Source organism: Cladophialophora psammophila (genome assembly GCF_000585535.1).
Source record: "Cladophialophora psammophila CBS 110553 chromosome Unknown aczJe-supercont1.9, whole genome shotgun sequence".
NCBI classification, from domain to species: Eukaryota; Fungi; Ascomycota; class Eurotiomycetes; order Chaetothyriales; family Herpotrichiellaceae; genus Cladophialophora; species Cladophialophora psammophila.
In genome coordinates this window covers 194,419-217,399 of record NW_006912930.1, presented here as the reverse complement: position 1 = coordinate 217,399, position 22,981 = coordinate 194,419, and the positions used below count along the sequence as shown (strand labels likewise).

Genomic DNA, 22,981 nt, shown 5'->3' with positions numbered 1-22,981 from the left:
TCTAGTTTCACCGTTTCGGGTGCCGCACTAGGTCTCACGCCGCAGTGGAAAGTTGCTTGAATCAAGCCACCCATCAACAGTGCTCCGAACCGGTTCCTGCATCTTCGCTACCGAATTGTCAATAAAATGCCTGGACGTATACCTTCCTTCCAGCGAGCCGTGAAACGGCTAGTTGCTCAGCCGGCGTCAAGCAGTTGCAGATCGATCCACTGCCAGACGACGCCTGTTCGAACCAGACCATCTCCCGTTCAATTGCAGCGGCCACAACGATATGCTCTGTCATCGCAATGTCTACAGACGCGGCCTTTCTCATCCTCCAGCCCGAGATTGAGAGCGGGAGACAGATCGCACCACCGCACAGGCGTACGTATCTTTATCCGGGGTACGTGTCTTCCTCTGACGCTTTGGGTGTGCAGCCATTCTCATTCAGATCAGCGGCGCTCTTCGTCGGCGTCGGCGCAGGCATGATATTTTACTTCCAGTTCGAGAAGAAGAGGTTGGAGCGCAAGAGAATTGTGGAGATGAGCAAAGGATATGGGAAACCGAAGGTCGGCGGTCCGTTCGCATTGAAGGATGTAGATGGGAATGATTTCACGGACAAGGATTTGTTGGGGAAGTATTCACTCGTATGTTCCCCTCCTGATCAAGATATGGAGTGCCTCTCGAAAGCTCACCCGTGATTTTGTTTGGCAGATCTATTTCGGGTTCAGCCATTGTCCCGATATTTGCCCTGACGAGCTCGACAAAATGGGCGAAGCCCTCGATATTATTCAAGAGAGAGCCCCGAACACAGTACGGCCGATCTTCATCTCCTGTGATCCCAACCGCGACACTCCCGAAGTCCTCAAAGCATACTTGGCCGAGTTCCATCCCGCCATCCTCGGATTGGTCGGTACATGGCAGCAAACAAAAGACGTGTGTAAGCAATATCGGGTATATTTCTCGACGCCGCCAGAGTTGAAGCCTGGTGAAGAAGACTACTTGGTGGACCACAGCATATACTTTTACGTGATGGATCCTGAAGGCGACTTTGTCGAGTGTATTGGAAGGCAAGATACCCCTGAGAGTGCAGCGGCCATTGTGCTGCAGCATATCAAGGATTGGAGAAGAGAGAGGAAGCCGGTTGATACGACGCCGCTGCCGTATCTTCAAAAGAAAGAGACTGTATCCGGGGGTAAGCAATGAGCTGAGCGCTGCCCGCATCCCATTCTCCCTTGTACAGCATGGCGACGGGCGAAGGTAATGGTGTAAACTAAACTCCACTTCTGAGATAGTGTACCTTGATACTCATGATGGAAAGAACAGAGATGTATCACAACAATGAAAGTGCAATCGAACGAGAAAAGATCTACAGGTGTACTGTATATTGGTCCATGTCCACCATCAGACCCTGACAGGACACAGAACCAAGATGACGCCGTCTCTGATCTTGCATATACCCAGCATCCAATCCCATTGCTTACCAGCCACTTCATTCTGGTTGTCGGGTCATGAAGTTCTTCATTAGGGAAGTCTGATTTCTGAATCAGGGCAATCCATCTGCAAGCGAAGGTTTAGACACACAAACACCGCAATCCGATCCGTACGAGTGGAAAGGAAGGGGATAAATGGCAGGCGGTGAAGCATAGACGTGGCTCCATTGAAGACGGCTGAAGATGTTGTTTTTTGCATAATTCGGATTTTTTTGCTTTGGACTTTCTTGGTTCTTGTGTGGGGAGAGTTTTGGCGGGAAGCGATGTTGCATTCTTTCGGTAGCGAATGAAAAGGCATCGCCCAGTCGCCTCACAATGACGGGAGACTGTGGTTGGGCAGGCTGTCCAGAGATGTCTAACGTCAGCTATTCGCTGTCAAGAAGCGGAATGGGGAGGCAGGGCAATGTCGATGGAGATGTCTTCATTGGCGGTCCATTCTACTCTTCTTTTTGTAATAAGCAGGTGATCATGTACGATAGAGCTGGGTCAAGAATGGGCAGGTGTGAGCTGGACTTGGTGAGTGGGATGCGGTTTGTTGCGACGGTGGGATGAAATATTTTTTCACCCGCACATAATATGACGTACCGGCGCATCCAGTCGCCAGGAACAACTGCACTGCTAAAGAAGACGTCGCTCTCATCGTTTCCGCCATCAGCCAGAACCTTTCGCCGCATACGATTTGGAGCTGGAAGAAATAAAGACTTGACTTATGGACATGAGCTCCATGATGAGTGCAGTGTGAAGGTCTGGTATCGTCCATTTTTTGACTCCAGGGTGATAGAAGTGTTGCTACCCGATATTACCCAAGCCTCACTTCGACGGATGAACCATGCCCACAGACACCTCAGCCCTCGTGACAAACGGCACAGATGCATCCTCGAAGCCACCCTCGTCTTCTAAAGCCGCAGCCATCTCTGTTCTCGACCCGTCTAACTTCCCTCAAACCCTGTCCTCCGAAACCATCTACATCTCACTCGTCTATGACCCTCTCGACATTCCAGCGTACTTACGCTTCACCCGCTCACCCACAGCTGGCGCCAACGTTTTGTTTCTGGGCACCACTCGCAACAACTTCGACCATCGCCCTGTCTCTCGGCTTTCGTATTCTGCCTATCCTTCCCTGGCCCTGAAATCTCTCTACGCCATTGCCGAAGATGTACAGAAGAAGCATGGGCTAGAGAAAGTCGTCATTGTTCATCGACTGGGTGAAGTCAAGGTCGAAGAGGAAAGCATTGCTGTTAGCGTGAGCAGTGGGCACCGTGCCAGCGGCTGGAAAGGCGCTGAAGAGATCCTGGAGAGAGTCAAGGCTCGAGCAGAGATCTGGAAGAGAGAGTGGTTCGCGGATACTGGAGAAGTCGAAGAAGGTGTTTGGAGAGCAAACAGAGATACGGACGGGCACGGCAATATTGTACAGCCACAGTAATGCCGCGTCACGTCCGTGGGGATTCATACTGGTGGCACGCACTCCAGCCTTTCCCTACGCTGCGTCGGAACCACGTGTGTATTTTGCTCTCATACGTGATTTTTGCGGAGTGCTAGGTGCACGATTCATTTGTGGGGTTTCCTGTGCATGAAGCGTTCGCAATTAGCGACCTGGGCGGTTTTCGACCGCTAGCCAGTGTCGCCACATGTCAAGAGCTGGACGACTGCCCCATACATTTGGGCTGCTGATGAACGCCCGCAAAAAAAAACTTCTTCAAGCCCATCTACGCGGCCGAGGCCTAAATAGGTTTCTCGACCGCGTTAGCGAGCTACATAATGACCGACCTGAAGTATGCGACACGCGGGGAGGGGGGAGAGAGGTCGATAACGAGCCGATCCAACTCATTAGTCCATGTCTCAAATCGAGGTCATGCGAGCAGGCAGCATTTGCTCCAATGGCGGGAGCCTAATGCAGAATCCCAGACGCTAGACCTTGCGCTTCTTGCAAAAAAGATAAAGCAAATGGCTGGAAAAACTCAAACATGACGAAGCTATCTGCGCTAGAGCGGGGATTCAAATATCAGGTGGCTGGGAGAATCGATAAGACAACCTGGTGGATTGCGGGGGTTTGTTGGCGGAACCGTGGGAAGAAGTTGCGGCGGCGACATACAACGGTGACGATATGTGGCTTTTCGAACATCCAGCCCTGGTTGAACCGCTCAGCATACTGGGTACTGGGTACACCGTACGCCTGCCCAAAGCCACCTCGAAAATTCCCGAGCCTGGGTGATTAGCGAAGATCCATGTGGTCACCAGTCAACGAACCCCTTCCTTCATGGGCGGCAGAGTTTAGCCACTGTCGATACTCGATTTCAAGGAACTTGGAACAATGCAGAGCTTGGACTACAATGCATTGTCCCACATTGCTGCGAAGTTATTTATTGTTGGAATGAAATTTCAACTGTCTCACTCCCCTTTGTGGAGGTTTGCAAAGTTTCCGTGAACTCAAACTTTCGTGGAAGGGCTGGTGATGGTTGAGTCGATCGTTGCTTGGAAGAGATCCACTGGACTCAAAATATCCCCAAGTGCAACATTCTCGATCCCCAACGAAGCTCCCTTGAAGAGTTACATACCTGCATGTGTCCTCCGGATGTGCGGGTGAGATACCGAAAGAGAAGTCACCTGGTCATTTCCAGGGGAAAAAAAAACATTGCTGCAGAGTCTTCCGAAGCTGAGACACCCTTTGATAACGGCAAAACGGCACCAGAGAGCGCTATTCACAACAACGGCAAATGCTCGAGCTGTCTTTTGCAACGTAACGGGGCACGTGTGAAGCGCAATTCAAAGCAGTGATACCTATTTTCAAACCTCTGTGTTTCAATAACGTACGACAGTCAAGAGAGTCCAGCACAAACTTGTTTGCTAGGCCTCGGTCTCGACTCCTCATCATATGGGGAAGGTGGAAGCCAACGGTGGTCATGTGAATGCTCGTATGTCAACGGACATGCATTGCTAGGCCTCGGAATGCCAAGCTCAAAAGTGAGAGGCTGGACGCATATGACTTACAGATTCAAGCATACGCGATCTGCCTCCCTTGCGCGCAATGACAAATGAAACAGCAAGCTGAAGATTCCTGAAAGGTTTGCTCCATACAGCCCTACGAATCACCAGCTGCTTGCCCGGGCTTATCTGCATATTCTAGCTTGCTGAGCTGGCACACCCCAACTGGGGGCTCCAGCAGCCTTAGGCATCAACAACAGTGGTCACCTATCAGGCCAGCCTGTAATACAGTGGGGGTGCAACAAGTTTGAATACCAGTACACCTAGCTAACAAAACTCCATATTAGGTGTATTCAAACTTTTTGCACCCCACTGTATCAGCGATTGATGCGGCTCACGAGACTCCGGGGGCGGCCCCTAGACTTGGTGTACAAAGCATTAACTGAATGTCTGCATCATTCAGAAGTCGTTTGAGTAACATCGGGTGTATTCCCGATATGCTCCGCATCCTTTTTGAGTCTGGTCGGAGTCTTTTTATAGGCATCGGACTCGCCGGATTCTGCCGCCTACGCTTTTAAGCGGCCGTACCTTCACGAAGCAAACGGGGATACCTTGTCTTCGTCATCGGTTGATGGCTTCAAGACGCCGTTATGGTGGAAGTTCCCGCCCGGCACGGTGGTGCTGACACCATTCGCTCGCCAGGTCGTTACATGTCTGTATCAAGTTGATCGGTCCCGGCAGTTATTACGAGTAATTGTCCGTGAGGACTGAGCAGTATTGCTCGCCTAGCATTGCGGGGAGCTGCTATTATAAGGGAAATCTGAAGGGATCTTCATTGTTAGCCGCACAGTCCTGTTCCAGCCTTCAACATCCACTGAGGCAGATTTCTCCGCCCGGGGGCCGGCAAAGAGGTTCCCACGTTTTTTTCGCCAGGCAGCGTCAACCCCCGAAAGCCACCAGAAGGGTCGTGGGTCCCATGCCCAGCGCACGCTGCAAGACCACGCCACTTTTTGCTGTCATTCACAAACTCGAGGCAAGTTTGGGGCGATGTGATGGTGCATTCAAAATCGGATATGGCCGAAGTTCGACCATCTACGAGCTATCAATCAGCAATCAGCCATGAACACGCTATGGGCCTGAGGTCAGAGACACTCATCAAATACCCAGTAGTGGTCTAAAAAGCGACATGATTCACGAACAAGCGGCCGTCGACCGCACAAATCAACCCAATGAAGAAATAACGCTAGCATGCGAAAGCTTTTTTTGGGCGAAGTCACACATACCTAGAGTGCTGACGAATCTTAGCATTGGACTGACCAAACTTATGAGTCCCTGGTGGCTTCTTGTGATAAGCGGGGAGAAGGGGATTTTCCAACCGTCGAGGTCCATCTGCTGTGCAAACCAAGGGCTCTGATAGACTGATAACGGGCGATAAAGTCGTGGGAGAGAAGCGAGGATAGGGCGAGTGGACTCCCAGATGGCACGTTACAGTAGCCGGCTTGGACCTTTGAGTCCGCTTTGTTACTTGGCGGCAATCTAGTGCGCAGGATTCGACACCAATTATACCATTACCTAGACAGGAACGAGCCAAAGCGAGAATGGGTCTTACGTATGGTTCTGGGAAGGGGGGACCGTTGTGTTGGTGCAATCGTTCTCGAAGCTTTGGCAACGAGCGTTTTCAATCAAGAATGGAGTAAAAAGCTCCTCCAACGCGGCCACAACAGGGTCTCTACTTAAGCCCAAAGAAGCGCGACAGTGGGTGTGTGGTGCATGGCAGGAGCGCCAAGGTGCTGCTGAGAGATTACAAGCGAAAGAGAAAGAGATTAGTGGCGAGTCTGGATCCTGCTGAAGCCAGACAAGCACGTTATTGCCCAGGAATATCGACAAAGGGGATTGCACAAGGTAAGTATTGTATACGGCACTTCTCCAAGCACCCGACTCTACATCTGGTAGTACTCGGTAAAGTACGACGAGCAGACAAGAACGACTTGAATGGGCTATAACACCATGACGACCACGACGAGATGATCATAACGGTACGATCTGAAATGGTCTTTTGAAATATATGACGTCTTCTCGACATTGTTTGACGACAAAACAACCAAGTTCGGTCTGTTCGGGCAACAGATTAAGGGGCCATGGGATTGGCTGGACAGTCCACCACCAGACCAGGAACAGGCAAGTCGGCGGGCAGCGAGGCAGCGCAAGGCACAACGAGGCGCCGCTAGTTCGGTGTGTCGGACGACAAAGTCCGTGGAGGGAGGGTACCGAGAGGGGAAGCAAGAGGAGCAGTCACAGGCCAAAACAGGGGCAGATGCAGGGCGATTGGCTATTTTTGCCAGGATGCCAGGAGAGCACGGATCAAGATTGCGGCGCAGGCCTTGGGATCCACTAGCACGATGCGCTACGGACTCAATTTTAGCAACGGCGGTTGCCACTGGCCACCTACGGCTCGTCCTGGGGGCCGACCGGCTGCAAATCGGGACGCCTGAGCGGTGCCCGAGCGGTGTCCTGGGCGCTGTGTCCACCAGTTGAGCACCCAAGATGCCCTAACAATCTCCACCAAGGCTGTCGCTTGAGCCTCGACGCCCGAGGGAGCTGCCCACAGCTCCCCTTTCAGGTCCTTTCCACAGGCTTGGATTTAATTGAGCTGGGCGCGACACTTAATCATCAGATACCGAGTATGTACTTCGGCACGCAGTGAGATTTCAGGTCGCTTTGTCACGTCTGGGCGGCTCCTCCTTTTATCATATGTACGGGGTACGTGCAAGTATAACGGAATGAAGGACCGACGATGGTTGCAGCCCTTCGTATTCGTGTACATACCTACCTAGGTATACATACGAGTACTGTAAAACAGACTAACGTAGAAGAGCGTCACTACTTGTTAGTAGAGTGAAGTACTGCAGGTTAGCATGCTACAATTTGTGCGAGGATGCACTCATCCATGACGCCCATACTATGCCCTGGGAATACTTACGTTTGGCTCTGCCGTGCCGTTTGTAACACGCACCAGATGTTTCGGCCTCGTCTGTGGTGATGGACCATTATTCAGAGTAATGGAAACCATCGTCACTTGCAGCCTGCCACATCCCCGGATCCCAGAGAGCTGCGGCTACGCGAAGCCTATCGCGGTCCTGATAGGCTTCTAATCTTGCAATCTCTTTTCGTTGTCTCCGTCCGTAATACTCGGTATTATTCCTACTTCTTGTTCCCCGTTCTCAGCCAGATCAACAGCCAAACAGCCACATCCTTTGTCCGGTCAGCGAAAGGGCTTTGGCGTCTTACTCGTACAGTATCTATCCCATCGGAGGTTCTTCATCGTAGCAGGTGTTACTCCGGTAGCAAAGCTCACTCCGTCGCAAGGCCCATGACCCGAGCACCGACTGACAGTGGAAAGGCAGCGAGATGGTATTATTGGAGCGACAAAGCCTCCTTTCACTGTGGGTTGGGGTTTGGGATTGGGGCCTGAAGAGCATGGCGAGTCGAGTTCTCAGTCGTTTCTGCCACCGCAGTGGTGATGGGTTCCCAATTCCCAACTCCCAACTCCTCATGCCGTCTCCATCCAGGCCTCACTGGCCGCTATTCCTAAACAGTACTAGGGCACAATGATACCAGGAACCCAGGTCATCCAAGGCCCGCTGCGGCATAGCACCAGCCTAGAAAGGGCCCTTCTCTCGCACCTAGTGCCCCTAGCTCGCCCACAGCCCGCCGTCCACAGCCCACAGGCCCGTAGCAGCTTTACAGTACCCAGTACTTACCATGCCGCGCTGCACTGCAAGCCCGCTTTTCTTGTCTCTCCTTTGCAGTTTCGCAACATCCCATCCAGCTCACGCTCGTTATTCTTCCCTCCTCACCCACCAACCCCCCCTCCACCACCTCTTCCTCCCGCCCAAAATTCCCTAGATCCCTTATTCCCTTCCCATCCTCGTCATCTCGCCCGTCCACTGCGCGGATCTTATTCTTGTCCGTGGGCTCCCTCCCCTTCTTGCCGACCTCCTAACTACTACTTCACCACTCGCTTTTACACTCGCTCAGCTCGCTCACTTTACTCCTGCCTCCTCCCTTCCCTGTCCTCGACGCTCTGTCCACCCGTTTCGAATTTGTTTGTTTTTGTTGTAATAATCCCTGGACAAACCACGCTCGTTCATCCGTTCTTCCATCACATACATCTCTTCACACTGGCGGCTCCAAATTCGTGGGACAGCTGGGAAGTCGCCAGTGGCTACGACTCCCAATCGCGTCCCAATTCTGCTCAAGGCCAGCACTCCCAACAGCAACAACAGCCTCCTCGCCATACCGTAGCCTTCTTCCCGACCTCTGACGACAGCAAGAATCCCACCACGACGCTAGTGCCCGACGACATGGAGGAAGATGGCACAAACAACCAGCTCCTACGACCCCTATCGCAACCCGCGTTGAACTCACGATTTCCTTCGCTACGACGTTTAAACTCGACCGAGCCTTACAGACACCGTTCACTACCTGCCGAACCCTCACCTGGCTCCGACCGCGCCAGCAGTGAGATTACCTTCGCTGTCCTTTATGACGATGGCCCAGACTATCATGTTGGCCGCTATGACGATCAAGGATCCATGCGATCCGCTCCCAGAGATTCCCTAGCTTCCTATGCTCCCTCCTTCCGCACGAGAGACTCGAGGATCGTGAGCGACGACCACTACCTCAACCGTGACCAAGACTTTGTTGCCAACCAGAGACTGCTGGCAGAAGGCTATCTGAACAACAACGATTCACTCTATGACCAATCGGTTCCCCGATACCCGACGCAATCTGAAGAGACATTGGCCATGAACACGCTGCACAACTCATACCCCCGAGATGAAAAGAGACCACTTTCTCAGCAGATGACTCCTCCAATGGACCGGGCACAAAGTAAACACTCGCACGAGTCCTGGTGCACGTGTGATGAAGATCATGGCCATGGCATGATGGACAGGAAAGACCCAGCCAAGTTTGATCTGGAGGCACAAAATGGTCCCGCCACTCCTACGCCTTTCTTGCCAAAGGAGAAGAAGCCGGGCGGTGGTCCTGGACTGGGTGGCCCTGGTGGTCCTGGTGGTCCGGGTGGTCCTCCAAACGACGACCCCTTCCTGGTAAGTATTTCCACCAAGTCTTTCTCCACATGATAGATTTGGCTGCTAATGTCCATTATCCTCCAGGTCAAATTCAATGGGCCCGATGATCAACTCAACCCCAAAAACTGGCCCTCGAACAAGAAGTGGGCAATTACCATGCTTACCGCGTCATTCACATTCCTCTCACCCCTAGCATCGTCCATGGTCGCCCCTGCTCTTGGGCAAATTACCAAAGAATTCGGCATCCACAACACGATTGAGTCGCAGATCGTGCTGTCCATCTTTGTCTTGGCTTATGCGGTTGGTCCTATGATTCTTGGTCCCCTCTCTGAGCTGTACGGTCGTGTCATCATCCTTCAATCCTCCAACGTAGTGTTCCTGGCATTCAACACTGCCTGTGGCTTCGCTCAAACCAAGCAACAGCTGATGGCTTTTCGATTCTTGTCCGGTCTCGGCGGTTCAGCCCCCCTTGCGATTGGTGGCGGTGTTCTGGGTGACTTGTTCAAACCAGAAGAACGTGGCAAGGCCATGGGTATCTACGCCATGGGGCCCCTGCTCGGTCCTGCCGTTGGTCCCATCGTGGGCGCCTGGGTTGCCGAAAAGTCCGACTGGAGGTGGATGTTTTATGCCACGTCGATTGTCAACTCGTTCATCCTCGTTGCCGGCTTCTGGAAACTAAGCGAAACCTACACTCCCTATATCTTGCACAAGAAGGCCAAGATGATCCGCAAACAGACTGGCGATAAACGCTGGCACGCCGATGGCGAGGGCGAGGTTGACCAGCCAGTCTGGAAGAAGATCGTCAAGACAATGGCTCGATCATTTGGAATGTTGTTTAGCCAGCCTATCGTGCAAGTGTTGGCTTTGTATATGGCCTTCTCATACGGTATTCTCTACCTTGCTCTTTCGACATTCCCGGAACTCTACATGAAAGTGTACGGCGAAAGCGTGGGTATTGCCGGTCTCAACTACATCTCTTTGGGCTTGGGCTTCTTCATCGGCGCTCCTCTCTGTGGCAAGTCTGGTGACAAGATCTACCGCAAACTAAAGGCAAGGGATCCTCGAGGGCAAGGCAAGCCGGAATATCGAATGCCGGTTGTCATTCCGTTTTCCTTCTTCGTGCCAATTGGTCTTTTGGTCTACGGATGGTCCGCACAAGCTAGAACTCACTGGATTGTGCCCAACATTGGCTCATTCATCTTTGGTATTGGAACCATTGCCGCGTTCCAGTGCGTCACTACCTACCTGGTCGACACCTACGCCAGGTTTGCTGCCTCGGCCGTGGCTGCTGTCACGATTCTGCGATCTCTAGCCGGGTTTGGCTTCCCGCTGTTTGCACCAGCAATGTACAATGCCCTACATTTTGGTTGGGGTAACACAGTGTTGGCCCTTGCCGCCTTTGGCATTGGCATTCCCGTCCCAATCATCTTGTGGCTCTTTGGCGAAAAATTGAGGAAGAGAAGTAGTCTTGCCATGAAAGGTCCTCCTCCAGGCAAGGGTGGCCCCGGAGGCCCTGGCGGACCAGGAGGAAAAGGTCCTGGTGGCCCCGGAGGTCCTGGAGGTCCAGGGGGTCCCGGTGGAAAGGGACCTGGAGGACCAGGCGGTCCGGGCGGTCCTATGGGCAAGGGACCAGGTGGTCCTGGAGGTCCCGGTAAGCCTCCAGGCTACACGCAATGAAACGACAGAACCATGCGCCCGACAACATAATTTCTAATTATCAAGCACCCCTTGATTATCTTTGTATCTATGCCATCTACCCAAGGGAGTTTTTTTTTACTATGTCATCATGGAATGAGCGGGACTGGCGTTTTTGCGGACATGAAAGGGAGAACTCTTTGACGCGCAAGAGCGCCAGCAGTGGGGGATATACATATACATTCATATGTTTAACTGATCGCATCGTCGACCCAATCATGGTGCGCTGTGTTTGAAAAAAGTGGTTGGATTATTAGTTTTGGAGGGTATTGATTTGAAACGGATGGATGGGCATGTCGAGGGATGAAAGATGAGCGCGCAGGAATTGGAAAACTCACGTTGTTCTTCCTAGTTGGTAGTCTTGAATCTGGCTGATGAAACACAAATAACAGACATGAAAAGACTTGACCCATCGAGTTTGCCATGTGAAACGCTGGAAACGGGCGATTCAGCGGTGTAAAGCCTACCTGTGATAGTTAACTCGACCCAGTGAACTGAATTGAACGGCGCTCAAAGCAAACCGTCGTCCGTCGTTGTTGGGGGCCAACTACATAGCGAACCCACACCACGCCGCGTGAGGGAGATTTCCGAAAGTCAGCCTTGTCTGTGGAATATGGATTAAGGTTATCCGCCGCCCTCCGTTTCCGTCCCACGTCCCTCGTATTTGGTAGTACACGCTCATGGCGCATGCTGCGTCCCCAGGAAGGTGCATGGGTATAAGTATGGCGGAGAAGAAAGTTCGTTTCGTGAAAACAGTAGCAAGGCTGCGAAACACCCAGAAGAGGGGGGGAGGGGGGGGGGCCGTTTTTATGGGTGGGAGGGGGGCGGGGGCGAAATGAATGCATCGGCCGCAGTTTGAGACCACCAGAACAAGCAGCGTGACTAGAATGGCTATGGCCCAGAAAATTCAAAATTGTGGAACAACCGAGAGTCGATTGTTGGCTCCGACGCTGACGAACGGAGAGATACTGGTCTGAGAGTCGCGGCGCAAGCCAAAGGAAGGATATAAGCTTTTTGCAATATCTAATTGAGCGCGCAGGAAAGAAGGGATCCAACAGTCGGTGGCACCGTCTAACAAGAGTAGAGTAATCCACGACTAGATCGGAGATGCCCTTCGTTCTCAATGAGTATGTTGTTTACCTTTTAGGGATAGGGATCCTCTGTCATTCCTCCTTTACTGTCAACTGTATTCGACGCCGCGGCGGCCGCGTTGACGTTATTGAGCACTCTTGAGGTATGTATTCCGTGACAGAATGCGCCACCTCTTTCTGAATCCCGGCTCAGGAGGTCCCAACCAGAATGAACGAATAACAAACTTACAGCGATGGCTGTTGCTGGGACAAAGCACATGGTCAGTCTCATGTCAGAAGAGCCTCTCTTCGTATCCTGAGCTATCTCTTGCTGTTGAAGGTTGTAGATCTCAAAAATCCAGTCCGGCTCTGTACGGCTCGGGTATCACCTGCAATGACAGACTGGTCGTACTCGAGACTTTCAATCCACATGCTGTGCAAAATAGCCGGCACGAGCGTGGGATGGAATGACTGGGATCCAATGCACCGGAGGCTTCCTTTGGCCAAGTCTTGGTAGAATCTTTCTGTGGGTAACACTGGCGCCTTCGTCTGTGCTTCGAAACCAAAGAAGCCAGAGGTGGGCCTCCAAGAGAGGGCGACATCGACTGCCCAAATTTGGCAGAGAAATTTCGACGCAGCCCGCCGAGGATTTATGCATTTATTTAAAGTACCTTTTTCCTTTATTAGACGATTACGAGATCTGGGGATCGACGAATAATCACCGACAATAACATGTGCCGGTGCTTGCAAGTATCTCGACTTAACCTATGATCAATGTCATTTTTAATGATATGGCCAGAAGAAGAGGGTCCTAGGGGGCCGGGGATTCAGCCTGGTGGCCTTGTCAACCCCCTATTGCGGAGTGTTTACCCAGGACAGGGCCGGTGTCCAGGGCAAAAGTTGGATCGGATCCAGAGTCTTTTTGAATTTGTTTTTGGTACATATCTATGTACTTATGACTTCGCTCTCACCTCATCGAGTGAGAGATGGGTATCTCAGTTAGCGACAACGGCATCTGCATCTCTCGCATGGGATGAAATGAGACTTTTGCCCCCTCCCGAAAGACGATCGATCCTCCTCAAGAGCCCAAAAATCCAAACCCAACTCAAATAGAGAACTTCAAGAAATAACTCCTACCCAGAACGTGCGTCCCCGTGACTGTCCAATGTCGGACGGAAATCCAGACGGCCCACCCAAAACTCCAATGTCGTGAAATTGTTGCAAGAGCCTTGAATCATGCGTGCTCTTGCCGTCATCGCATCACAGACCAGTTTGTCATTTGCTCACATGTATGTTTTCTCAACTAGAACGCCGACGTCAAAATCCATCCGGAATATATACAGACAACAAAGGAAGTCCCGGTGTATGGGATATGTATAGGTGAAGAATGTAAGCTCTGTTGGAGGGCGGACCGCTCAGCTGGGTCCTGTTATCGACACAGAAGGCACAGGAATATCTCTCATTTCCAGTGCGTCACTGTTCGTGGCGGACTTTGAAACCATGTTGACGTCACCGACGACTGTCACTGATGTTGGTGTCAATGTAGAATCGCTCATGGCGTGGATAGCCGCTGGCCGCTTCTCTGTGGCCACGATGGACGGACGCTCTTCGTCGACCGACGTTTGCCTATCTTCCTGCTCAGAAGTATCCCGGTGAGACACTTTCCGTACACCACGCCTGGTGAATCGTGCAATGGCACGAAAGACCTGGGCCAGAGGATGAAAGATGATGTGAAGAATCTTCCAGATGGGACGGAGGACGAAAGCTATGCCATCAACTGTCCCGTTGAAGACGACTGCAAACCAAACATCGGGGAAGCATCGGACCAGAACGCCCCAGAGCAAGCAAGGCAGAGCAGCCAGCAGAGAAATTGCCCACTGAGCACCATCGAGGGCAGTAATGCTAAAGGCAGCACCGCCAATGAAGATAATCATGATCTGTCCTCCGATCATGATGCAGTTGATGCCGATAAACCAGTAATTGCGATGGACATTCTCAAAGATGTTGAACTTATTGTCCAAGCGACGGTTGTTCAACTCATTGAAAATTTGCATCCAGACAAACGTGTTGAAGACGATGGTATCAAGTTCCTTTCGCTGGTTTGGTTCGTAGCTCAAGATTGACATGCCAGCAAAGTAAAGGACGAAGGTGACGATCAGCTGATAGATGGCTTGTCCAACAATCATTTTCCACATGTTGATAGTAATGAGAGCCTCAGATTTCGGCTGTGGTGGGCGATCCAGTATCTTCTTTGTCGGCGGGTCGGTCGCGAGCGCCAGAGCAGCAAGCGTGTCCATGATGAGGTTGACCCAGAGGAGCTGAACGGCAGTGAGAACGGAGTGGTTCGAATCGTTGGAGACGGCAGACACAAACGTAAGTATCACGGCTGTGATGTTGACGGTGATTTGGAACTGTAAGAACTTCTTCACCGCGTCGTTGACGGCTCGACCCCACATCAAGGCGGTGATGGTTGAGGAGAAGTTGTCATCGAGCAGAATGATGGATGAGGCCTCTTTTGCGACTTCCGTGCCTGCGATGCCCATACTGAACCCTACGTCCGCCATCTTCAGGGCAGGACCGTCGTTGGTACCATCACCAGTAACCGCGACTGTCTCGCCCAGATGCTTGAGACGACCGACAAGGATGCGCTTGTCTTCAGGTGAAGAACGAGCCAAAACACGAAGATTTGGCAGGATCCTGTCCATATCCTCATTGGAGAGCTGACGGAACTTGGGGCCTTCCATGACAATTCCATCTTCGTCCTCGCGGAGGATGCCGCAATCACTAGCAATTGCACGTGCAGTAGTGACATTGTCGCCAGTGACCATGCGGACGACGACGCCCGACTGTTGACACTGCGCCACGGCTTCGACCACGCCCTCTCTAAGAGGGTCATGGATGCCGACGACGCCGACCCAAGTCATTTCATGAAAAATATCGTCAAAGTCTGCCATCTTTGGATCTTCTTCAACCGTCTTCGCACCAGCAGGTGGCCATTGCGAGAAGTCCTTGTAAAGCATACCAATTGTACGGAGTGAGTGTCCTGCGTACTCTTCGATGATCGTGGACACCGTTTCCCTTTCCTCGGTAGTGAAATCCATGACTGCGCACTGTTTCTCGTGTAAATTCGAGACGGTTTTAGTGGATTTGGCAAGCATGATCTCTGCAGCCCCCTTGACGAGAAGCCGGTAGACGCCGTTGTACTTGATGACTATGCCCATACATTTGCGAGCCGAGTCGAAAGGGATGAGTTGCTTGACCTTGTAGCTCGATCGTTCGGCAGCCAGGTTGTCAAGGCCAAGATTCTCCTTTGCAAGCGTAAGCAAAGCAACTTCGGTCTTGGAGCCAATGAAGGTGGGCACGCCTTTCTCTTCACCTTCGAAGGCGGTACTATTGAGGGTGATAGAGAGCCTGAGAAGCTCCTTGACCTCGTCACTCAGGCTGCTGAAAATCGTCGTGAATGAGGCTGCATCAGGCCTCTCCGCTGATTGTGATGAGGCGAACTTTTCCTTGGTTCCGATTGTACCTGCAACCACAGTCATCTTGTTTTGAGTCAGAGTACCGGTCTTGTCGGAACAGATGGTTGTGGCGTTGCCCATGGTCTCACAAGCGCGCAGAACTCGCACGAGATTGTTCTCCTTTAGCATCCTAGTAGTGGCGAATGCTAAAGCCAACGTAACTGCCAAGGGAAGTCCTTCCGGAACGGCAACAACGATAACGGTAATTGCGACAATCAGGATGTCCAAGAATTCCTGAGCCTTTTCGGCCCCAGGTCGAGTATCCCCGGTGAGGTGAGCAAGAAACTTGATCAAGAGGATGATGAAAAGAAGTCCTGCGGCGGCAGACCCGAGTCCTCCTATCCAATTTGCCAATTTGCCCAGTTTCACCTGCAAAGGAGTCGGCTCATTGTCGGTCTGGAGGCTCATTAAGATTTTGCCGTATGAGCTGTTTACGCCGACGCTGGTGACGAGATAGGTACCAACGCCCTCGAGAACCTTGGATCCACTGATTATGAAAGGATCAAGTTTGTTGGTTGCGGTTCCATCCTGAATGCGTTGCCATACTTCCTCACCTGGGGTTTTCTTCATCTGATCCGACTCCCCAGTTGCAGATGATTCATCACATTTGACGCCATGTCCGGCTATGAAGATGCCATCTGCTGGAACGGCGTCGCCAGGCTCGAGGTGAAGGACATCTCCAACTGTGATGTCGTGCACCGATATTTGAATGGATTTGCCTGATCGAATAATCTTGACTTCTCGATCGTCTTTCTGTTTCTGTATGTTAGAACAAATTGTCCTGACGAAGTTGGATGGAGATTTGAGCGTACCCGTTTGTTCAGCTTGACGAATTGCCGTTCCTTCTGCCAGTCATTGGCAGCACCAACAGTTACTACAATAATAATTGCAACACAAATTGCAACACCTTCGACCCAGTCGACCCCAGATCCTCCATCAACAGTCTCGTAAATTCCCAGGGCCAAAGAGATAACAGCGGCGATGGTCAGTAGAATAAGGATCTTATCGTTGTATGCTCGCCAAATGAGCACAAAGATACTATCCGGCTTCCGCTCGGGGAGTCGATTGTCTCGGAAGACGCGCAGCCGATCTTCAAATTGGCCCTTGACTTCGCACAGGCTCACACTTCCACCTGAGCGTGACCTGCTTAAGTGGACATCTGAATACCCTTCTTTGTCGGATCCAGCAGCGATCGCTTCTTCGTACGATACTTGTCCCTCGAGGCGAGTTTCGTCCACCGACAACCCAGCTGTGATGCTGGTCCGCAGACCCCTTTCAAGACCTCTCAGACCTCCCAGTGCTTTGTAGGCGGATAAGGATTTCGGGTTGAGGAGTTTATTCAGTTGACCGGGTGAAAAGGCAAACGGATTGTCTGAGACATCGAAATCCTTCTCATCTCCCTTACCCGCTCGCAAGGCTTCTTCCGGAGGCTCAAACTCGAGGCTAGATTTTGAGTAAAGGGTGGCATTGGATGTCGCTGATATGCCTGAATTCGACCGGAATCGCGTCGCAGTATCTCCCGATACGACAGAGCCTGATCTAGAATTGAGAGTCGATCCATCATATTGCGCTCTGCGATCGGGACTAGTCGGGGACAAATACGAGCTGTCGTCTCTGGCGGTTTGAGGCGGTGTGGACATGCTAGGTCCCCTTTTGTGACCTGGTGTTAGTACCGATGCAGGGGATGACTCTGCCCGAGGCTGCTCTGCTAGATTCTGAGGCCAGAACGGTCAGAAAATCTAAGACACGACACATTCGCACGTATTTATGAGATCTCTTACCGATGTGTCGACTGTGATCTTTGGTGCTGAAGGGGAAGAGGAATTGGGCCCCGTCATTGCGAACGATTATGGCTGAGCTGTACCGCTCAGACCTAGTGTTGGCTGGCGTGGAATCAGCGGCAGATAGGCAACAAAGTCGCACGCGCATACGCACACAGCTTTGTATCAAAGGGCAGAACGTGGCTTATCAGGTGTTTGACGGCGTTTTGAGGCGCCAACGGGTTTGTAACATGGCGACATCGCCAATTACAAATGGGAAAAGATGAAAACTCTGCCTTGAAGAGAATGCCATGGTTCTGCATGGTTTGCAGTTTCTCGGCACTTGCAGCACTGAGCCAGATTGTGGTGGATGGAGCGTCTTGATGTTGCCCAGAATGAGGCTGTGCAGATAGGCACATTCTGGGCAGAGACAACAAGCGTCGTGATTTGGGCCACTTGAGAATGTGTGACGCCTACGATTGGTGTTTGAAGAGGCGCCCAAGTAGCGGATCCCGATAGATTCAACAACAGTCTGGGCTGTGGGTAGTGTCATCCATGATGTCTGGTTGAGTTCCTCGTTCTCATCACATCTGGAGGATGAGCTCGGGGCCCCTGAAAAGGCGCAAAAGGCGTCAGACACGCGCATGCGCCATCAGCCTTTTAGTTCAGTCCCTGCACTGGTACTATTCCCCAATCGTAGAGAGCAGCAACAAAACGACTGGTCTTCCGGCTCAGCACGGACTACCTCGTATACGTATATATCTAGAATTCTGTTTCCCCAGCTTTTGCTGATATATTTGTCTGCCTGCCTGCCTGTCTGTTAAACTGTTGTTCGAGCTCTGCCACTCACGAGGGTGAGGGATCGCTCGAAGTTCCAAGACTGTACCAAGTCCTGCCTGACGTTTTTTTCTCTGACGACAAGAAGCGCCAATCACCCACCTGCTCCTCAGCAGCTTCTTGGCTCTGGTCTTGAGCTTCTTGGACTCCGTCATTCATCGCCACGGGTATTGGAGGATGCACACTCGTCAGTGGGAATCAAGCGGAGATCGGCGAGGAGGAACTTGTCAAGGTTGTGTCGCGCAGCTGGCCGCCAATACCGGCACCACTGGCTGATGAAGAGAGCGGTTCGTGGCGATAGGACTAGGTATCGTGTCTAGAATTGAATTTTCAAATGGCTGGGGACTGCAGGCAACAAGCAAAGCAGCTCGGCAGGTGGTGGCCTTTGTTGTGATGGTTGTCCCAGCCACTTGGTCACATGTCACCAGCCACACACCAGCCACAGGGATTTGGTCACCTGAATCACGTGAATAGCTTCGCAGTCTCTGGCCACCTCCGTGGCTGAGCAGAACGATCAGGTCGGTTGACCCGGTTTTGACATTCAAGGCATCGGAGCATCTTCACTTATGGGAAGCTTCTCCGGAATCCCCTTTTCTCGCTGCAGATCTTTGCTTCCCGTGCCTAGTACGGAGTACTTCTCGATGGCTCTGGAACATTGCATCTCCGCACCGAACCCTAGCTTCCCTCGAATGAACTTCTGGTTTTGCTCGCATCTTCAGCGGTTTTGGTCAAGAGAAGGCAAAGGATACGGGACTAGCTCTGGAAATTGCTAAGGGATGTCCTTGCCGGTGAAGATTGTTTTGCGCCGCCACGCCAATCGGCCTTCTTGTTAAACTATTCCAGCTTGCCCCAACTCTTTTCGAGAGACACGACTCACAGACTAGAGCACCCAGTCGTCCCACTGTCTTACCTCCATTTAAATGGAGGGATACCGAGATTTGCCTGCTGTTCAGCTGCAGACCGACACCACGCAATCTCTTGCGAGACATCCACAGAACCTTCCGCCTCCACCCTTACAAAGAGTTCCCAGGCGGTCTCAAGTGGCCACAGCGTTACAATCCGTCCCGCAGCCTTGGACCGGTCGGTGCGGAAGTACTCGAGGCTCTGGCATGCAAGCCTTGCCCACTGCAATGCCTCCCGCACAGCTGAGCTGCTATGTATGTCAGCTGTTGGCACGCGCCAGATGATCTCATCTGAGACATCGGCCACAAGAGTTGCGACGTGTATCCTTGCGGCCGTATACATCGCGAATGTGATGGCAATCGAAATGCTGGGGAACTCCAGGCGGCGCTTGTAAATACCTTCCCATGTCGCGGGGACCTCGGTGTATAAGGCGCCACGATGCTGGGATCGCAGCTGACGCTCCCACTCATTCAGTTCCGCCACGATTGCGCAGGCCTTTTCGAGCCTCTCTCTGAGGCAAGAAACTGTCCAACTTTTTGGTATTTCCTGCTTGGCAATCTCCGGTAAAGCCTTGAGGGCAATGTCAAGCATCGAATGCAAGGGGTGTCGAGCAAGCTCCAAATCTTTTTTCCAAGGGAAATCGGTCCATTCCGGGTCGCAGAGGAACGCTTTCTGTCGATTCATGAACAAGAAAGGTGTTTGGATTGCCCGGTACCTATAAAAGTGCTCTTGAGACAACTGTTGATTCAAACCCTATCAGTTTGGCAGCCAGATGTCAGCGTCGCTGTTTATATGTGTGCGGAAGATACAACGCCAGATTTTGAGGACTTGGATGTGTATCCTAAAGACATCGAGACAAAATTAGGAGATGAAACTTACTTCGACGCCACCATGGGATATCAAGGCTCCTACCCCGGACAGGTGACTATTGAAATTATCCCAGGACTTGTTGGTAATCAGCTCTGACATGGCGCAGGTCAGTGCTGTCAAAGACAGCATTGTCGGAGAAATACTCCTGTCACCCTCTTGATACCCTGTCAACAAGGACCGCAGTCTTTGCAACGCACGGGTCTGCATATATGCACCATGGATTGTCATCTCCGGTTCATTTTGGTCTCTTCCAACTTTGGCAAGAGAGGCAGCCAGCAGAGCTTCCATCAAGACTTCGGTTTCTGACCTGCCGATTTCGAGGGTTGCTGCCGTAATCCAGGTCGGATAGCACATTGACAATCCTTGTTCCGCCCCATCCATTGTGCGCTCGCAGACCCTTTGCGGTGCCACAAATCTATGTTTGAGAACCTCGACGAACGCATCGTGGTAAGTTGTTCCCGCGAGCCTTGCAACCACTTCTGAAGGCATGGCTTGTAGCCAGAATTCGGGATCTTCCGGAGGAAACACAGATGTTTCACAGGCTTGCGAACAATTATGAGGGAGGAGAGGAACCGTCGGCTGCTTTTGCAGAAGCGTCTTGTGTGGTTGAATCAGACCCTCTTCGTTGACCTGCCTCTGGACCGCTTGCTCTGCGAGCTTCTTTTCTTTCTGGCGCTTCCTAAACGCCTGAACGTTGCTTGACCAAATTGCCTCGTCAGTGTCGGTGTTTGCTCATAGAATCAGAAACGCTGTGCGAAACACTTACGCACGGACTTTGGCTCTCCGTACCTCTGCTCTCTCTGCGTCGGTGCCAGGTATGCGGGGTCTACCGATCGGCATTCTTGTGTTTGATTGCCTTATCATGAGAAGAGTCTTTTCTATTATATTTGGCAAGTCCTAAATCAACATCAAAAATCAAAAAGGAAAATATCTTTGGACTTTCAGAGAGTGAGTGAACAGTATAGCATTTTCCCCCCCATAAGCATATCTTCCGGAGTCAGGTGTTGCAACAGGAACAACCCTGACCTAGCGGCAAATCGACGCCGAAATCGAAAGGCCCACCTGCCACCACTTTTCGAGAGCACTGGTCAGCGTGGTACTTTGAATTCGGTTTCAACATTGGCTCAAGCAAACGCTTCGATCTCCTACTCCTCACCTATAGAGGCACCACCTTCCTAATTTACTGGAAGAACGACTATAAGCCATGGGCCAATTATGCGTCTTACGGGCGACTCGAGCATTCGCCTAATCACAAAATAACCGACGGTTTTTTTTTTTTTTACTGGTGACGCCGAGATGAGGAAATGAAACCAAAGTTTCTGTTGGCCGACAGCATATCAAGCGAAGCGTGGCAATACTGATCCGTTTGCTTGTTTACAGCTTATACGACCGAAGGTCGATGCAAGGCTGAAGGAAGGGAACCAGCATTCTCCGGGGTAGACTGTGTCAACTCGATGAGGAGGAGTACTCAGGCAAGTTCCTCAGTGGCAGACCAGATTCAGCTAATCCACATTCCTGAAATGAACGTCATTATCAAGCAAGATCCGCTCCGATTTATTTCGAATTGACGCCGAGCCGAATACCTACCGGCCAAATGCGATACCCCGCAGTCTGTATGATTATGGCTTACCTGCAAGAGTACCTGTTTGTATTAGAGTTCGTCTCTCCCGCGAGTCTGACTCAGGGAAGGGATTGAAAAGCGCCCAAGTTTGTGATGCTCGTGCGCATGAGGTAAGCCGGGGCGGTTGGAGCAGAACGCTCATGAACGCTCTAGAACGAATACGGCAATATGAAATCTTGTGTAGCTCAATCGGGGCCTGCCAAGAATCCGTGGCCCATGCATGAGAGAGGAAGTGCGGAACGGAAATGAGCCGTGCAATTCGCCCGTGGCTAGCCGTGGCGTCAAAAGTGCGACCGGAAGGACGGTGGTCATTGCCTATGAAGAAGCTGCATTGAAACCAAACGGAGAACTAGGAATCTAGCCAGCAGCCGATTTGAGCCCACCAGCCTTGGAAGAGGCCCCGAACATACTAATGCGCCACAGTCTCGGATCGACTCCATCCACCTCTGGAATTTTTGAGCTTCCACCAAAATTCACGCCCTAAGGTCCAGACCTACAATAGTTCAAGAACTCAGTCTCCGTGCTGCAACCTTGCGGAAAGCAATGTCGGCAATGCTCAGATTGGCCTGAAGGAATATCTGCTGCAGCACAATGTCTCTCAACTCTGAGCATCACCGAAGATCGGGACGACGTCATTTGCGGAACTTACCAGTTCAAGATATCAGCGAGGTATCGAGGAGGTGCCAGACCGCATGTTTGGTAAGCATGCGAAAACTTCTGGGCTTGGAGGTGGCATACGCGCCAGTGAATGTTGCCAGTGAGCAAAGGAGCCTGCAGCATTTGATGTCTTAAGGCGGTGGTACTCGCCTCTTCCCTACTCCTGGCGTAATGATGCGGAGCGGCGAACCAGGTGATATACCGTCAGAAGTCCTCCCGAGACGACTCTAAAGGCCCCTGTGCAGATTTGTTACGAAGAAGCTCGGGTAGCTTGGCACCAACTGGCGTCGACAGCCCGACAGCCCTATAAGCAAATAATATTTTACTGGAAAGCCATATTATTACTGAGAAGGACGAAATGAATGAAAGTGAACAGTCGAGCAAATTCTTGTTCGCGAACAAGTCGGCGGTGGACGCAAGCCTCTCAAACAGTGAGGAAAAATCCGATTCTCTGCTATCGGGAGACCATGGAGAAGAGGAGACAGAAACTTTTGAACAAGCCACGACAAGAACCGCTGAACGATTCTCCCAATAGACGGCCGATCGTGGTCGGGACCGAT

General features: G+C 51.7%; 5 protein-coding genes across 5 annotated transcripts; 3 read left to right on the top strand and 2 right to left on the bottom strand.

Annotated features, from left to right (window-relative positions):
* Positions 1-287: 287 nt before the first annotated feature.
* A1O5_06289 (uncharacterized protein) lies at positions 288-1,185 on the top strand (the record flags this gene model as incomplete). The annotated part of the gene is made up of 2 exons (XM_007746883.1): positions 288-626; positions 694-1,185. The coding sequence occupies 2 exons, from the start codon at positions 288-290 to the stop codon at positions 1,183-1,185; spliced, it is 831 nt and encodes a 276-aa protein (XP_007745073.1).
* Positions 1,186-2,301: 1,116 nt separating this feature from the next.
* On the top strand, positions 2,302-2,895 carry A1O5_06288 (uncharacterized protein; the record flags this gene model as incomplete). Its single annotated transcript, XM_007746882.1, has 1 exon — positions 2,302-2,895. The coding sequence occupies one exon, from the start codon at positions 2,302-2,304 to the stop codon at positions 2,893-2,895; it is 594 nt and encodes a 197-aa protein (XP_007745072.1).
* A 5,863-nt stretch (positions 2,896-8,758) lies between these two features.
* On the top strand, positions 8,759-11,167 carry A1O5_06287 (uncharacterized protein; the record flags this gene model as incomplete). Its single annotated transcript, XM_007746881.1, has 2 exons — positions 8,759-9,508; positions 9,575-11,167. The coding sequence occupies 2 exons, from the start codon at positions 8,759-8,761 to the stop codon at positions 11,165-11,167; spliced, it is 2,343 nt and encodes a 780-aa protein (XP_007745071.1).
* A 2,503-nt stretch (positions 11,168-13,670) lies between these two features.
* Positions 13,671-17,413, bottom strand: A1O5_06286 (Ca2+-transporting ATPase; the record flags this gene model as incomplete). The annotated part of the gene is made up of 2 exons (XM_007746880.1): positions 13,671-16,526; positions 16,586-17,413. 2 exons carry the CDS (start codon positions 17,411-17,413, stop codon positions 13,671-13,673), a joined length of 3,684 nt encoding a protein of 1,227 aa, XP_007745070.1.
* Positions 17,414-19,276: 1,863 nt separating this feature from the next.
* Positions 19,277-20,632, bottom strand: A1O5_06285 (uncharacterized protein; the record flags this gene model as incomplete). Its single annotated transcript, XM_007746879.1, has 2 exons — positions 19,277-20,026; positions 20,153-20,632. The coding sequence occupies 2 exons, from the start codon at positions 20,630-20,632 to the stop codon at positions 19,277-19,279; spliced, it is 1,230 nt and encodes a 409-aa protein (XP_007745069.1).
* Positions 20,633-22,981: the final 2,349 nt, after the last annotated feature.